General features: G+C 43.4%; 1 protein-coding gene across 2 annotated transcripts in view; it reads left to right on the forward strand.

The window, feature by feature from the left end:
* urb1 (URB1 ribosome biogenesis homolog) overlaps nucleotides 1-18,250 on the forward strand; it is a 60,021-nt gene that overhangs the window by 2,238 nt on the left and 39,533 nt on the right. The window contains exons 10-22 of one of the 2 annotated variants that reach the window (XM_047017782.1): nucleotides 38-175; nucleotides 257-430; nucleotides 2,791-2,917; nucleotides 3,001-3,126; nucleotides 3,228-3,340; nucleotides 6,614-6,718; nucleotides 6,980-7,096; nucleotides 7,210-7,348; nucleotides 7,791-7,961; nucleotides 13,942-14,141; nucleotides 14,238-14,456; nucleotides 14,566-14,736; nucleotides 16,674-17,505. In XM_047017782.1, the coding sequence (XP_046873738.1) occupies nucleotides 38-175; nucleotides 257-430; nucleotides 2,791-2,917; nucleotides 3,001-3,126; nucleotides 3,228-3,340; nucleotides 6,614-6,718; nucleotides 6,980-7,096; nucleotides 7,210-7,348; nucleotides 7,791-7,961; nucleotides 13,942-14,141; nucleotides 14,238-14,456; nucleotides 14,566-14,736; nucleotides 16,674-17,505 (2,632 nt within the window). The remainder of the gene's footprint in view (nucleotides 1-37; nucleotides 176-256; nucleotides 431-2,790; nucleotides 2,918-3,000; nucleotides 3,127-3,227; nucleotides 3,341-6,613; nucleotides 6,719-6,979; nucleotides 7,097-7,209; nucleotides 7,349-7,790; nucleotides 7,962-13,941; nucleotides 14,142-14,237; nucleotides 14,457-14,565; nucleotides 14,737-16,673; nucleotides 17,506-18,250) is intronic. The other variant, XM_047017783.1, reaches the window with a different exon arrangement.

The following is an 18,250-nucleotide window of genomic DNA, read 5'->3' on the forward strand; positions in this document are numbered from 1 at the left end:
ATTCAAAGTCATAAAATCACCTCCATATGTGTTTAAGATCTACGAGGCTCAACCAGAGATTTCCAAAGCCTTCCAGACTCGAGAAGTCATCCCTCTTCCTCGTCTGCTATCCATGGTGATGGTGACATCCATCCCACCAGTTTGTAGCAAAGCATTCTTCACCCAGGGCCTCAATGTAAGTAAAACCTCAACCTGTATGTGACATGACCAAAAACGTATTAGACGCTGTGACTTTCCCTTTGGATGTCTCCAACAGTTAGCCAACACAGTGGTGCAGGAAACGACCCTCTCTATGGTGTCCTTCGTTCTGAAGAGAGCCCATAAAAACATACAGTACTGCCTGGATAAGACTGTGTGGGAGACCTCTGATATCTACACACCGGCCGTAATGGATGACTTTGTACAACTTTACAAGGAGGCCTTGAGCAAGGTAACTTAAAAAAAAGCTTAAAAATTAGTGTTGTCAAACTATTAAAATATTTAATCGCATTAATGTCATAGTTAACTCGCGATTAATCAATTAATCGCACATTTTTATCTGTTCTAAATGTCCCTTGATTTCTTTTTGTCCCATTCTTTTTTTCAATTTTAAAGCTCTTATCAACATGGAAAAGTGGTTTGGATTGCTTTGTGCAAATATTTTTTTATTGAAAACAACATTGCAATCGCCTGGCTTTGACGAGGGGGCGGAGAATTCGCATGAATCGCATCAGCTGTGTGCTTGGCCATCAAGTGGTATTTCAGACTGGACGTGCTGCGATGATAACTCAGTTTACAACGACAAAACACACAGATCACTTTGGTCTTGTCAATGGAACCATTTGGCAACTTTTTAAAAGTAAACTTTCCTTTCAGAATCTTATTGGCATCCATTTCGGCGTCTCGCGCTCGCCATCCGTTCAAAAAAACGTTAGCCTACTACCAGAGAATGTCTAATATCCGTAAACGGGCTCTGCTACTACTCTTTAGCCGGCTCGCAAGCCAAACAAGTGTGTGGCGTGCCTGTTGTTTTATTTCCGGTCTAGCTAGATCCGGTGTGGTGTTGTAGTCTTTCTAACGTCGGTAATTGTTGCAACAGCATGTGAAATTATTTTTTGGAAGAGTTCACTAGGTTATTTTTGCGCAGGACATCATATACCAATGTTGTCTTATAATAAGCAGACACATGTTCAGTAGCCTGGCTCTGCCCTCCTACGTACATCCGCTCAATTTTTATTGTGCTTCTGTTCTGCGTCTGGGCTTGAGGTATATTGGTCAGATGTCTCCGGTAAACTTTTTACCGCTCCAATCAGCAAACAGAGGGAGTGGCTGAGAACGATGATGTTGTGCGCTAGTTTGAGTTGTAGTTCCGTAATGGCGGCGGAGAAACATGCGAGCTAAGCCATTTGGGCTGTTGTGGCAACGCTGCCGAATATCCAGGAGTTAAATCCGGAGCAAGAACAATCTTTGATCCCCACGGGGTTCGTTTGATTTTTCAGCTAGCTCTGTTAGTGGTGAAAAAGTTGGCTAAGGAGAACGCTAGAGATTGGTTATGGCAGATCCAGAGTGGCTCTGGGCAGACCCAATAGTTTTAAACTTCAACAGAGTACCCACCTTCAAGGAAGTTAAAGCTTGTCAATGGAGCGAGCCCAGACTCTCTGTACAAATGCAATGTACGAGAATCTGGTTAGGACCAGGCTACATGTTCACAGCCTCTACATTTGAAATTTCCAATTCATTCTTTACTATATATTAGGAATTTTAGTCGAACGAGTGAGTGTCCAAATGAGACGAGTAATAGTCAGAAGGACTGATGACTGCTAGCTGTTTAACAAAAATACACTACATTTCACCTGTCCATGGGGCAGTTACAGGATGGGGAATAAAATTAGTATTTATTTTAATGTTATTTGCATGGTTTTATGTAAATTATGTCAACAAATCATGTAGTTTATGGACAAGAGTATATTGATTGCTTTGTGTCATGGAAATGTTGTGAACACACCCCCAAATAGGAAGGCCAGCCCATCCAATAAAATAGAATCGGCCAATGTTGGAAGTCATCTATATTTTTGGGAATGTAAGAGATTATTTCATGGTCCCACAGAAAGGAACATAGTGTTAAGGCATGAGCCCTGTATGTCATACCAGCTAGATCATCACTGAAAATGATCTCTAGAAGGGGAACTGTGTTTGCTAGAGGACTTAAGAGTAATTCATGGCAAGAGACGTTCATTTTACAATTTGTTGTAAAATACAGTACCTTTTATTTCTTGATTGGTAGGGTTTTTCATGTCCGGTATGTAAAATGTTCTTCATTAATAATCTTTGCCAAGCTACTCTATCGTGGCTTATAAAGTACCCTCCGTCTGTAATAGTGGCCCAAATTCTTTTGTATTCACTGTACTGGAAAAGCGGTTCAAATGTGAAGGCTACCCAACCCTACTGACCACGACCTAACTAGAGCATTAACCCTTGTGCTGCCTTCGGGTCACATGACCTAAAGGTTCATAACGAACCATCGTTGTGTTTACTCAATTTTACCCAACACAAAAACAAATAAAAATAATTTTATTTTAACCGTCGCAATGTGGAGGGTCTGAGACAGCCCAACGGGTAAAAGAAAATGCTTAATTTGTTTTTGTATGCGTCGCAACATGACGGTGGGTCACAATGACTGATGGGTCAGAATGACCTGAAGATAACACAAGGGTTAAATAGCATCTACCCACACATTAAAGTTGTCGTGTTTTGAGGGCTAACAAAGAAAATAAGATCAATCATTTTTCTTTGTTCCTGCTTTGTCTATAGATTTTGCCAGATATGACCAGCATTGTGTCAAAGTGGCAATCACTAACAAAAAAGGAAAAGGATGAGTGCGAACCACAGAAAGAAAAAAAAGAAAATACTTCCAAAGAAAAGGATCCTCAAGAGACAGGTATGCCTATTTGAAAAAATATTTCACTGTATGTTCATATCTGTGTTTTTGACTGCGAGTGACAGCAATGTTCTGTTGTCTAGCAGATGCTGAGGCTCAAGAGATTATCCGTCTGAAGGCTCTTATTCTACAGGTCATGTATCTATATCAGAAGGTTGTGCCACATCTGGTAACCCAGAGCAAGTTTGACTTTAGCAAGCTTTTAAAAGGTATTTGTGCTCTTGTACCAGATCTATGTTGTATTTAAGAGTTTTGCACTCATCTTAATACAAATACACAAAATAATCATAGTAATTCTATATGTGTTCAGGTATTGTGTCAGAAAAAGGTGTGAGCGAGGATGCTCCCCTTGACCTCCAGTATCAAATACTGCAGCTGTGTTTACATCTCCCTACCAGCAAGTTTTCCTGGTTCCATGTTCAGGTTATTACATTGAAGACCATCTGTGCTATATTCACAATTAATTCCTATGTTCCAAGGGTCCTATATTCCCAGGCACAAACTTTCCACAGTTCTACATAGCACATAAGGGGAAGCAGATAAAGATGTTCCCCAGCTCCGGATTCACCTAAAATGACATGGGTAGTTGTTGGAAAACGTCAAAGGGTTGAAACTAGGGATGCACCGAATCCAGATTTTCGGGGTTCGGCTGAATACCGAATCCACTGGTTAAGATTAGTCTGAAACCGATACTAGGGCTGCAACAACGAATCGATTAAATCGATTAAAATTGTTGGCAACTAATTTAATTATCGATTTGTTGTGTCGCACAATTTATTACACTGCTCAATAAGTCACAGAGATGTTTGAGTATAAAAAAAAAAGTTTAGTTGAGCGCGGAGGTAGAGGAAAGACCATCTAAGATACGTTGTTGAGTAACGTTGTATTGAAACACATGGCGGAGAAATCAGTACGACCTAAGTCAGCCAAGGTGTGGGAGTATTTCAAACTAAATACGTCGAAAAGGTGTGTTAATTGACCGAGGTGAAGTTAGTTTCATACTCGACATTCGTCTCACATTCGGAAGACGCTACTTTGCAGCGACCGGGTTAGGGACTGGGTGAAAACTACCCATGCCATTTGGAAAAATTTTGACTTTTATAATATTTTTACATTTACATTGTCATTTAGCAGACGCTCTTATCCAGAGCGACTTACAGTAAGTACAGGTACATTCTCCCAGAGGCAAGTAAGGTGAAGTGCCTTGCCCAAGGACCCAACGTCATGTGCACCGGCCAGGAATCGAACTGGTAACCTTCAGATTACTAGCCCGATGCTCTACCCGCTCAGCCATCTGACTCCCTGATTTTTATGAATATAAAACCTCACAGACACCAGAGTATCTTAACAATGTCTGGTATACTTCCACAGCCTTTACTTTTTCAATGAAGTTTCAAATAAAATGATAGAAAATCACTAATCTTTGAAAATAGCCTAATCCTCGCTAATCTTTAAAAAAAGTTTAAACAAATCTCAAATAAATTGCTAATCTCTGAAAATTGTATTAAATCCACTCTTTTTCCAAAATAACTTTTTCCAATTTTGTGCCTGTTTGTGCACATTCTGAAGATGTTTTGCACTGTGAATTTGCACTGTCAGTTCAGTTTTTGAATAAAGGGTTGGAAATTAATACTTTTTAGTTTTTTTTATCATGAATCTGATAAGAAAAACAAATTTCGATTCATCGAAAAAAGAAGAGACAGATTAATCGATTACTAAAACAATCGTTAGTTGCAGCCCTACCGAATACCGAATCCTACTCCCATCTTCAGTCCATTAACACATTAATGAAGTAAACAACGTCCACAATAGTGTATTTTTTATTTAATTTTAACTGTTCAAAAAAAGAAGAAAAAAAAAAAGAGTAGGAAACATTATGTCAGGAAGACAAGTGGGAAAAACATTTGACAAATAGCATATGCCTATCTCAAAATCCAATCAACATCAAAAATATTTGCCTTTTAGATTTCCAGATTTTCTTTTTGATGTTTCATACACAAATGTTTTAACAGCGGAGATGTTGTGTATTGTTTCGGGTCCTTGCCACGAGACAAATCAGCATTGCAAATTGAACATATAGCTCAACTTGAATCACCTTCTGTTGACTGAACAACACTTTTTCTGTTCACAAATTCCATTTTCACTTTCTCTCAACCTACTGCATTGAACGGCCCACCTACGTAAATACCTTCCCGTAATCAACGGCGGCGTCATTACGTCAACCAGCTTAGCGTGCGTAGTGCAAACACGGGTTCGACCGAAACCGAACCTCGTCAATAAGCCAAATATTCGGCCGAATCCTGGATTCGGTGCATCCCTAGTTGAAACTGCTGTATGGCTCTCTATATTTTAGGGTTAGGGGTAGAACACTGGCAGGGTTCGTACGGTCATGGAAAACCTGGAAAAGTCATGGAATTTTAAAATGGTTATTTCCAGGCCTGGAAAAGTGCTTGAAAAAAAATTAAATCCCAAAAGTTTTGGAAAAGTCATGGAAAATTGTTTAAATCATATTTTCATGTTGTTTTACGCTGAGTTTTAAATAATTCACATGCGCTCAAAAGAAATACATTCAAAATATAAGCAGGCATACGCTCTCATACCAACTGAAAAGTTAGATGGCCATAGCAACAGTAACTCAGAGAAGCGCAAGGGATAATTCAAAATGCTAGGAAAGTGTAGCTTTAACGATGCTTGGCTACAAATGGAAAGATACATTAAACAGACAAAGACCCGGGACGAGCAAAATGTCGGTTGTGTGGTGGAAAATCATTCGACATTTCAAACATGGGAGAGGCGGCATTAACTAGCCATTCCAAAGGTAGCAAACATCAGAGCGCTGCTGCTAGCAAAGCTACAGCAGCCCGGTGATGGGTGCTGCTAGCAAAGCTACAGCAGCACCCATCACCGGCTTTCTCACCACAGTGAGGTCCACTGCTACGCCTAGCAGCAGGGCTCGATAACTGATGCTGTGACAAAAAATGGAAGTCCTAACTGCGGAGGTAATGTGGGCTGAAGGGGCTTATTTTCCCGACTATGACCGGCGTTCTATACATTATGCCGCTTATTACACGGCTACTTGCCAAAAAATTACTTAACACAGTGTGTCTTTTTACAATTTATTTGTTACCGTTCGTAGTGTTGATCAGCAGAAAAATAGTTTGACGTTGAACTTCATAGACGTTGAACATTCTTTAGGCTTTAAATCAGCTGATGTCGCTAAGCAACGGAGTACGCAGGGGTTGAAAAGTTACCGGACTGCTTGCGGAGTGCTACGAAAGATGTGAATCCGAGGCAAAAAGGCCACTTCCCTTGACAGCGGTCAAATATGCATAGCAAAGTTCAAATGTAAAGAAATTGTTCACCGAAGAACGTTGGGAAGCCCCATTTTAGTGAATGGAGCATTCTACAGTATTACGAACAGCCGTGTAATACAACTTTTTAACGTATACACCAAGATTTCACAAAAGGTTTGGTCATGGAAATTTGGTTTAAAGTCATTGAAAAGGCATGGAAAAGTCATGGAAATCCGTTGGTCAAAATGTGTATGAACCCTGACTGGACTGTGGGAACTTGGATCCCGGGAACAGAGGACCCTATGAACACAGATACACTCCAAATTCACTCCACATGTTTAATAAATATGTGATGTTTAGTAGACTTGCAAGTGTTTGTTTTACTATTTCACTGCCACCACAGGAGGTTGTAGATGCAGAGAAGTCTGTGTTTTACCTGCTTCTGAAGATGTTTGCAAACAGCAATAATAATCATCTCAAGACCTGCACACGAATGCTGGTGCTTAAAGTACGTTTTTATTTTTCTATTCCTCCATTTAGGTGTGGGCTAATGCTTATTTTCATTGTTCTTAATCTGAAAAAAAAAAAAAAATTGTGACACACTTTCTTGTTACATATATTGTCTGTTGTTTATGTTCAAACCTGCTATAATGGTGAATTCTCAACTCGTACTGTTAGGATAAGCCTGGTTAGCATGTCCTGTAGCTTGTCACTTAAGTCAATAGCATGTATATGTTTGCGTAAACTAGTGTTGTCTTGTCATTGCCAGGTACTGAAAGACACTGGTGTCTTTGAGTACACCGGGACTGAGCTAGAGTTCTGGCTCAGCCACTTGGTTCAGCTAAATCTAGCCAATCTGGAGACAGTCATTCAGTTCATAGAAAGGGTGGGTGTCTGCCATTCCCTCTCACTCTTTTCCTCTCTGTTATTAATGTATTCATATCCCAATCACCCTCTCTGTGTTTTCTTATCTTTTTAAGTCATGTGCTGTTTTTTTAGGTCTTGGTGAACCTGGTTTACAACCCTCATATGTACACAGAAAAGGTGGCAAGCTTGGTTCAGGAGGCAGCGTATTTGCAAGCAAACTTGAGTGGCCAGGAGGGTGACACTGTCAGTGCACCCATCTCAAACATTGATGGTAAAGAATGCACACATAGGCACATGTGTGGCGGCCTTCCAAAACCCGTCGGATGTGGCGGCCGCTCATTGTTGGCTATACTTCATTTTAATGTACAAAAGCATATGATTACTTATGAAAAACTGTTCATTTCAACGGGTTTTGGACATGTTAGCTAGCAAGATTTTCAAACCATGGCAAATCGAATTATGAAACATGGAACCTTTGAACGCAATTTTCTTCCTTATCACTTTTTGACACAGATCAAATTTTAAAATAATGTAACTTCAGTTGTGATAGTGATTTAAACATATTTGTATTGAGGAAAGTTTGTAATTTCCAAATATGTAAATATAAAGTCACATTTTCACCATGTGAAGGGTTTCCGCAGGCTGCCACACATATGGGAAAAACCCATGAGATGGGTTATGTTTTTAAAATATTATCTGGTACTGTGTTCCAGATGTCTTGGGCATGGTGGACGTCATCATGGAGAGCAGTGAAGATGAGATTGAGGCATTTGGGCCATCTCTCAGTGAAGACCTCATCCTCTTGACCTTTCCCTTCAGTGCATTGGTCCCTGCTGTGCTCGAGGCCAGGAACAAACTGCTAATAGCTTGCAAAGTGGACAATGGTAAGGCAGAAGCTTGCGAGGAAGAGGGTTGTTATTTATTTGTATAATCTCTTTATTATTCAGTACATTGTGGCAATGGTAACGGGCTGTTGTTGGGATAACAGGGCTCAAGACTTGGCTTGAAAATTTAGAATGATCAGGTAAATCCTACAGCCGGCAGGTCGTGGAACACTTTTCAAACACTTTTCACTTCAAAGCTTTTTCGATACAAAACCATTCATAGCCAGTTCAATGATGGTTCGAATCGCTTTGTGTCGCTAAACTTCTTGTAGTCTTACACTCTGCAGGGGACTGGCAGTAAGTGGGGGAGAGGTGTGCTGGTCAATCCCCAACCCTGACTGACTGTCAGAAATATTAACCTAACAAGTATTGCACTGTCTGTCGGTGAAGAACTTTATTAGGTGAAGCTTTTAATACTTGTGACCGGCCCACAAGGAGACAAAAACATCACACACCATGGCGGTACAAAGTTTGTCCGGTAGAATATTGTGCTAGCTACCTACCGTAATTTTCGGAAGTCACGCCTTTTTTCTCAAATTTGTCTAGGGCTGTCCCCACTCAGTCGACTAGTCGATTTTCTGGTCGATATGCTCTTGGTCGACTAAGACTTTTTTAGTCGAGCTGCCGTATGGCAGTGTGAGATCTGATCCACGCTTTTGTCACCATTGCTGAATTAAAGAAATGTTTTACAGAAATTGTAGATTATATTATTTAAGACAAATAAAGCAACTCAAAAAATATATATTTAAAAGAAAAGGTGTTATTGTTTTCCGTTTCATTAATCTTTGTTTTGTTAGTTTTTTGCACACGGCACAAGCACAGTTGTCAGCCGAACTACAAACTGCCATAGCCTACATTGTCGGCGTTATTAGGCAAAATGGCACAGAAATCTGTGGTATGGCAGCATTTCATTTACAGTACAGTTACAAAGTACCGGGTGACTCAAAAAACTTTGAATGCAAGCTCTGCCAACAACGGTTTATTTTTCATAGTTCGACGTTGAATATGATGTAGTCCACCACCTGAAAACCATAAGTTGGCCTACTTCACTCATGTTAACGCGCTGGGTTGAAAAATGAATATGCCTATTATAAGAATCACATCCAAATCGAATGATCTTCTACGCAAGTTCGCATGCTGCACTTTTTCAGGCAGTGAATAGGGCGCTGATTTACATGTTAAACAAACAATATTTAGAATTTCCAGTACATTGGTTATTATCTATTACAATCAGGCCTCCCTGAGTCACCACCTTACCACGGTGGGGTTTGCGTGTCCTAGTGATCCTGTAAGCTAAGTTGTCGGGGGCTTTATGCCCCTGGTAGGGTCACCCAAGGCTAACAGGTTCCAGGCGAAGGACCAGACAAAGCGTGGCTCAAAAACCTACCAGGAAGAAAAATAACAATGGTTCTCAGTTGCCCCTGCCCGGAAGCGGGTCACCGGGGCCCCCCCCCCCCCCTGGAGCCAGGCCTGGGGGTGGGGCTCGATGGCGAGCGCCTGGTGGCCGGGCCTTTTCCCATGGGGCCCGGTCGGGCACAGCCCGAAGAGACAACGTGGGACCCTCTTCCAGTGGGCTCACCATCCGCAGGAGGGGTCATGGGGGTCGGGTGCAGCGTGAGACGAGCGGCGGCGGAAGGCGGGGGCCTTGGCGGTCTGATCGTCGGCTGCAGAAGCTAGCTTTAGGGACGTGGAACGTCACCTCACTGGCGGGAAAGGAGCCTGAGCTGGTGCGCGAGGTAGAGAGATTCCGGCTAGATATAGTCGGCCTCGCCTCGACGCACAGCATAGTCTCCGGAACCAGTCTCCTTGAGAGGGGCTGGACTCTCTTCCACTCTGGAGTTGCCCTTGGTGAGAGGCGTTGAGCTGGGGTGGGAATACTTGTTTCCCCTCGGTTCGGCGCCTGTACATTGGGGTTCACCCCGGTGGACGAAAGGGTAGCCTCCCTCCGCCTTCGGGTGGGGGGACGGGTCCTCACTGTTGTTTGTGCTTACGCACCAAACGGCAGCTCAGAGTACCCACCTTTCTGGAGTCTCTGGGGGGGGGGTGCTGGAAAGCGCTCTTCCTGGGGATTCCCTCGTCGTCCTGGGGGACTTCAATGCTCATGTGGGCAATGACAGTGAGACCTGGAGGGGCGTAATTGGGAGGAACGGCCCCCCCGATCTGAACCCGAGCGGTGTTTTGTTGTTGGACTTCAGTGCTAGACATGCTGGTCCATAACGAACACCATATTCAAGCATAAGGGTGTCCATATGTGCACCAGGACACCCGAGGTGTCAGTTCGATGATCGACTTTGTATTCGTGTCGTCGGACTTGGGGCCGCATGTCTTGGACACTCGGGTGAGGAGAGGGGTGGAGCTGTCAACTGATCACCACCTGGTGGTGAGTTGACTTCGATGGTGGGGGAGGACGCCAGTCAGGCCTGGCAGGCTTAAACATAATGTGAGGGTCTGCTGGGAACGGCTGGCAGAACCCTCTGTCAGAAGGAGCTTCAACTCCCACCTCCGGGAGAGCTTCGATCATGTCTCGGGGGGGGGGGGGGGGGGGGGGGGGGGGGGGGGGACATTGAGTCCGAATGGGCCATGTTCCAGGCCTCCATTGTTGAAGCGGCTGACCGGAGCTGCGGCCGCAAGGCGGTCGGTGCATGTCGTGGTGGTAACCCTCGAACCCGGTGGTGGACTCCGGAGGTGAGGGATGCCGTCAAGCTGAAGAAGGAGGCCTATCCGACTTTATTGGCTGGTAGGACTCCAGAGGCAGCTGATGTGTACCGGCAGGCCAAGTGGAACGCGGCTTTGGCGGTCGCGGAGGCAAAAACCCGGGCATGGGAGGAGTTTGGCGAGGCCATGGAGAATGACTTCCGAACGGCTTCAAAAAGGTTCTGGACCACCATCCGGCGACTCAGGAGGGGGAAGCAGTGCTCTGTCAACACTGTATACGGTGGGGATGGTGCGCTGCTGACCTCGACGGGGGACGTCCTGGATCGGTGGAAGGAATACTTCGAAGACATCCTTAATTCCACCAACATGCTTTCCGACGTGGAGGCAGAGTCTGGGGACATCGGGGGGGGCCCTTCTATCTCTGGGGCTGAGGTCGCCGAGGTGGTTGAAAAGCTCCGCGGTGGCAGGGCCCCTGGGGTGGATGAGGTCCGCCTGGAGTTCCTTAAGGCTCTGGATGTTGTAGGGCTGTCTTGGTTGACACGACTCTGCAACATTGCGTGGACATCGGGGACAGTGCCTCTGGACTGGCAGACCGGGGTGGTGGTTCCCCTCTTTAAAAAGGGGGACCGGAGGGTGTGCTCCAACTCAAGGGGGATCACACTCCTCAGCCTCCCCGGGAAAGTCTATTCAGGGGTCCTGGAGAGGAGGGTCCGTTGGATTGTCGAACCTCGGATTCGGGAGGAGCAATGCGGTTTTCGTCCTGGCCGTGGACCAGCTTTATACTCTCCGGGGAGTCCTGGAGGGTACATGGGAGTTCGCCCAACCAGTCTACACATGTTTTGTGGATTTGGAAAAGACGTTCGACCGTGTCCCTCGGGGGCTCATGTGGGGGGTGCTCCGAAAGTACAGGGTACCGGATTCCCTGATCGGGGCTGTCTGGTCCGTGTTTGCCGGTAGTAAGTCGAACTTGTTCCCGGTGGGGGTTGGCGTCCGCCAGGGCTGCCCTATGTCACCGATTCTGTTCATTACTTTTATGGACAGAATTTCTAGGCGCAGCCAGGGCGTAGAGGGGGTCCAGTTTGGTGACCTTAGGATCGGGTCGCTGCTTTTTGCAGATGATTTGGTCCTGTTGGCTTCATCGGGCCGCGACTTTCAGCACTCACTTGAGCGGTTTGCAACCGAATGTGAAGCGGCTGGGATGCAAATCAGCACCTCCAAATCTGAGGCCATGGTTATCGACCGGAAAAGGGTGGATTGCCATCTCCAGGTCGGGGAGGAGATCTTGTCCCAAGCGGAGGAGTTCAAGTATCTCAGGGTTTTGTTCACGAGTGAGGGAAGAATGGAGCGCGAGATCGACAGGCGGATCGGTGCGGCGTCCGCAGTGATGCTGGCTCTGCATCGGTCCGTCGTGGTGAAGAAGGAGCTGAGTCGAAAGGCGAAGCTCTTTATTTACCAGTCGATCAAGGTTCCTACCCTCACTTATGGTCACGACCTATGGGTAGTGACCGAAAGAACGAAATCGCGAATACAAGCGGCCGAAATGAGCTTTCTCCGCAGGGTGTCCGGGCTCTCCCTTAGAGATAGGGTGAGAAGCTCGGTCATCCGGGAGGGGTTCAGAATAGAACCGCTGCTCCTCCGCGTCGAGAGGAGCCAGCTGAGGTGGCTCGGGCATCTGATAAGGATGCCTCCTGGACGCCTCCCTGGTGAGGTGTTCTGGGCACGTCCCACTGGGAAGAGGCCCCGGGGAAGACCCAGGAAACGCTGGAGGGACTATGTCTCTCTGCTGGCCTGGGAACGCCTCGGGGTCCCCCAGGAAGAGCTGGTGGAAGTGGCCGGGGAGAGGGAAGTCTGGGCCTCCCTGCTTAGGTCGCTGCCCCCGCGACCCGACCCCCGGACAAGCGGTAGATGACGAACGGACAATCAGGCATTTTGTATTATATCGGCATTCAGTAACAACAGGGCTGGTGACTTGAGGCTTATTATTAGTAATAGCTTATTTTGTAGTGGCTGAATCTGGAATGTCCATATTGAGTCAGATCGGGAAAATGTTTGATGAAAAACATTGTGACATTTATAGTTTTTTTTTTTTTTACGGTTTCGATTAGTCGATTTTCAGAAGTGCTAGTCGAGTTTTGGTCGACCAAAGAAAATCTTTGTCGGGGACAGCCCTACATTTTTCGACTATGCGTCTATATAATGGTGCGGCTAATCTATGGATTTTTACAGCTAACGGCCACTAAGATATCAGTACATTTTTGTTTAAAAAATATATAAATATTCAAAGATGTGCAAACTTTTTCAAGGTTTTTCAAAAATAGCCATGGTTAAATGATTGTGACGCTATTAATTAATTTTGCTGGGGAACCCCTAGCACTCCCTCAAGGACCACTGGTTGAAAACCACTGCTGTACATCACTGCCGGTATGTGCGCTGGGAGCGCACCGTTTAAGTTTGAAAGTTGAAAAGTTTGTGTCTGAAACGTCATGTGGTACAGTGCAGTTTACACAGCACAGTATATGTTCTGTAGCTACTATTGCACTATATGGTAACACTTGAATACGTTATGGAAATATGCAACTTGTTTGTTGAAATGTTAATAAATGCTTCCTCAAGCAGCCATCGCTTTCCCGACAATCCCCTCTGTGCACGAACCCTTACATATAGTAATTAAACATTAAAACACTTGCGGCTTATAGTCCAGTACGGCTTATATATGTACACATCATTCAATTTAGCTGCTGCGGCTTATATTCAGGTGCGCCTTATAGTCCAAAAATTACGGTATCTGAACAACTGCTCTCCACAGTCATTGGCTTAAACAAAGGCATGCAAATGTCCCATGGCTCTTATTTCATTGGCTCCCTAGCATGGACCTTGCGTGCGTTTGAGTCTCCGTGTGTGCGCTCTATGACCCCTCTAAGCTTGACTATATGATTTACATCTTTTTTGGCCTCTCCAGTAAGATAGTGGTCAGCCTATGTCACCTTTTTTACGTAAGCCTAGTGTTACCCAGAGTTCAGATTTGGGGGTAGGCCTCTCTTTGCACACAAAAAAATACTGAACACAATATAAGTCTTATACAGGATAAAAGGTTACATCTTAAACTTTTCTGACACTGACACACTCGTATAACTAGTTCGCAACTAACCAACAGTGAATAACCTCGGTTTACCTTTGTCATTCTTTTATACTTAGTGTCTTTTTTTGTTGTTGCTGCTTCTTTTGTTTCCAATTGGTTATTATTGACATGCATCTCTACTCATTTCCTTTTAAAGTGCAAATGCATAATCATTTTATATTTCTGATCTTGTTTTCCTTATTCTAGAGGTGGTGTGTGAATATGTGGCAGCAGTGCTTTCAGACATACTGCATTGTCAAAGAGATCCACTTCCCCTCTGCCTGGCTTTACTGCAGTATGATGAAGAGTTGGTCGTCTCCTCTGAAGATTTCCCACCTCATCCCTCTATCATACATCTCCATCACTACTTTTCAAGATGGCTGCCACAGCAGTTTCAGAAACAACTGGTTGGTGTCACTAGTGTGGGAACAACAATAATTATATTACTTTTGAGCTGATTATAGTTTATATAAGTAACTTATTTTACTCCTATTTTCTTTTAGTTCAAGTCATCTGACAGTCCAAGCAATAGCTCACTTGGGCCTGTTTCCTTCACTGCCTTGATGAAAGCTAAATACAGCCAAGAAGCTTCTGCTTTTTTAGACAACCGCTTCAGGAGGACAGTGGAGGATTGTCTGTCCACTATGGACATGGCTTTGTTTCCAGTGGCTGTTAAGCAAGTCTTGTTCTACATAAAATCCACTTTGGACAATTTCAGCAAGGTACAAAATTAATTACTCTGGCCTAAAACTTACTTTGGTATTTGGTATATAGTTTTCATTGAGGTAAATTTGGAGCAGGGATTGGATTGACTTCCTATTTTTTATTTAGCTTTCCAAAGAATCGGGTGCACCAGTATTGAGTACTCTCATGGGAGTTCTGCAGGACATAGTTAGCAAGCTCCTAACCTTCCATGGGACAATGGAACTCATGACTGTGGATGTTGAAGAGGGAGCAGACCTTTTACACGAGGTCAACTTGGCAAAGGACCACAATGACCTGGTAGGCAATTATTTTTTTTTTTATTGCATGTTAGTATAATATAGTACTCAGTGTCAATGAGTGCACCCCAACAATCGGCTAAAAAAATCATCTCTTTTGGAATTAATACTTTCTGTGGGTTCCTATACAATAAAATATTCCAGCAACAAAAACGACAAACTAAAAAAAAACATATCTATAACAAAGTGAACTAGAGAGGGTACAATTTCTGGGGAAATTGTAGGGTGTGCTTGCTTGCCTTGGTTGCAGGGGTCCGTATTTAAATTACATTTTACAACTGATATTTCTGTATGTTTTATATAAAAATGCATAGCCTACTTATTATTTAAAAAGATTACATAGATTTGAAAGCATAATTTGTTATGCTCATTTACAACTCAAAATACAAAGAGTGAAGAGTAGAATGAAATAGTTGCCTTCTTATTTCCCCTGCAAGAGGGAATGGTGATCAGGAACCTCATAGTTCAATCAAAACGAATACATTTGGCAGACCGGTGTAAAAATTGACCTAATCTCTATGATTTAAACGTCATTGTAAGTTTTTCCCTTCTCGTGATATTTTCAGGCATTTAGCCTACTCATATTGCATTAATTAATTAATTAATAAAGAACCCCCTTTAACACTTATTTTAACAACAACGTTACCAGCAGTAGCTATCTCAGATGGAATCGCGATTCAAATACTACCATTTGCTAACTGACCTGCCCCCACTGCAAAACAAATTCCTAGGGGAAACACTGTGTGATCGTTCGAATGCGGGTCTCACAACGTTGCATATATGCGATTTTGAACATTCCAATTGAATATTTTCGGATGGACAAAAAACTATGCCACAAACGCTTTAGTATGGCTTCAAAATATACGAAGGAGAAGGCTAATAGGTGACTTGTAGAATGGTAGTAGCATTGCTACAAGTATTATGCTAGCTAACTTAGCCTGGGAGTTAACTAAAGATAGCTAGCTACCGTTTCGGAAAAATAACTTGTGCTGTGGGGACAGTCGGAAATATTTAGAACTCTAAAGTCTAAAGGTTAATTGCAAAAATAACTTTCAAACGTTAACAATAAAATAACATTATATAACAGATAATCTTTCTAAGTACTCAGCTCTCTCAGTACTCTATGGGAAAGGGGAAGGACAAAGGGTGTTAGGCTGTGTTTTCTCGAAGATCCCAAAAAAATGCGGGTTACATATAAAAACCAAACCGTGGTTTGTGTGTTGAACAATTAGTTTTTTTGCGGTTTGGTTCTGCACCCCTAACATGTATTGACCCAAAACAGTATGTCACCAACTTGTTCACTCCATGTTGAAGAAGTCTTTTTTGCCTTATTGCTGTGAAAGTACCAAGTCAATGAAGTCATAAGATAACAATGAAGACATAGCCTTCGCAAGCACAGACCAAAGACGTTGTATTCATGGTGCTATATAGCGTTTGTTTAGTCTACAGATGGTTCATAGAGAGATGGTAACATTGTGACCTTGGACCTACACTGATGTCTCAGACATTCCATAGTCATATCTTAAAAATAACTAACTTATGGCTATGCAGGCAGGCATAAACAGCATAATGACAGTTTATCAATGCTACAAGCAACACAATTCATAGGCACATTTCTCTCCTGGATATGACCATGGGTCATGTTCTCATGAACTAATATAGCAGGGTATAGATCAAACATTGTTTATTATATTCAGAACATTCAAAAGAGTATAAGAGTAATCATTAGTTGCAATCTTTAATCATTGTTTAATTTAGATTCTCAATGGAAAAAGTTAATTTATCGTTTTAAATGTTTCGATTATGGTTTCTCAATTGAATAATCAAAGAACAAATGATAAACTGATGGGGGGGAGGGATATTCATTCACGCTGAGTACTGTATAATAATCTCAGTTTTAATGTATAATGATCTAATGTTAATTCTGTGTGTGTTTAGACCATTATGGCTGTTCTGACTTCCATCTTCAAGCACCCTTGTCTGGAGCAATGGTTCCTGGCTGTGGAACTGGCCTCTGTACCCCCTCACACCCTGAACCCAGGCAGACTGAAGCTTCTATGTGGCCAATTAAGTGACGACATCCTGGACCTGCTGCAGATTAGTGCCCCCTACCTGAGCAAGCTTGGCAGGCTAGAGCTTCTTAGTAGCTTTCTTAGCGCTGTGAGTAAGGCTTTGCTTCAAGAGTTGGGAGAAAAGGGCTCCAAAGCACCTGTGAAGATGTCCCGAGCTATTAAAGGTTTCCTAGTCCTGCATGACTACATGGACTCCTCCCGAGTAGTGGAGGTGGTTACAGCTCTGCTGCTGCTCCCCCAGGAAGGCCTTATCACCTTCTGTGACAAAACCATGCCTACTGAGCTCAGTGTGTATGGGTGCACAGCGCTACAGGTCCTGACAGAGAGCACCTCCCAGCCCTTCAAAGACCATGGTCTGTCCGTGGCTCATCTTCAGGGCCTTGGCATTCTGCTGCTGTCCTGCTCCAGCCCTGCCCTCGAAGCCTACCTCCTTCAAGTCCTTATTAGTGAGCCGGGATGTGCCAAGTTAATACACATTGAGGTGCTGCAGTACTGTCTTAAGAATCTTAGCCATTCCACCCAGACCATTGGCTCCCTACTGTTACAAAATTGTTCCACTCATTGCCTCATCTTTGAGCTGTGGTGCCTGGAGCCTGCCAACATGGAGCGACTATCTGGTCAAATGGAGGACTTTCTTCCCTTGGTCAATACCTACCTCCTGACAGTTTGCAGAGAGGACCCTGCCAGACTTAAAGATGGTGAGTTGTGCTTCTCTTTAAGTGGAGATGCTGATGTGACTACTTCCCCTGCACTGTTTATTTTTTTGTATTCCAATCCAAGGAGATTTTAGGACTTGTGACAAATGAGGAGAACCAAATTGTTGCTTACATGCAGGATGTGTCTTCTCAATAGCCCTGCAGTAAGTAGTATGCTATGTGCATGTGATTGAGGAATGCGCAGAGTAGACATGAACTGAATTTGCATTAAATCTGTTTTTTTTTTTACCAAGAATATTCTGCAAGATGCATTTCAACTACATTTAAGTGTCCTGTTATAGCCTAACCTGCTATTTTACTAATTTCCTGTTTATTTCCATTCATTCCCGTAAATTCCCATGGAGTTCTCAATTGAGAAAATTCCTGGAATTTTGCAACCCTCAATCAATCAACCTTTATTTATAAAGCACATTTAACACAATACAAATTGATCCAAAGTGCTGTACATAGTGCATAGCAAAACTAAGCTATAAAACAACAATTAAAATTTCTAAAAGCTAACGAATAAAAATGTGTTTTAAGAGTAGATTTAAAAATATCCAATGAAGGAGCAGACCTCACATGATAAGGGAGAGCATTCCAAAGCTTTGGCCTAGCCACAGAAAAAGCCCTAGTCAGAAACTCGTAATAAGAAATTATGTAAAAGCAATAAGGTTCCGAAGGTACATGTATCGGGCCCAAAGCTACAAGGTGCTATTCCATAGCATAGTGTCAAAAGCTCCTTATC

Source organism: Hypomesus transpacificus, unplaced genomic scaffold (assembly GCF_021917145.1).
Source record: "Hypomesus transpacificus isolate Combined female unplaced genomic scaffold, fHypTra1 scaffold_65, whole genome shotgun sequence".
NCBI lineage: Eukaryota > Metazoa > Chordata > Actinopteri > Osmeriformes > Osmeridae > Hypomesus > Hypomesus transpacificus.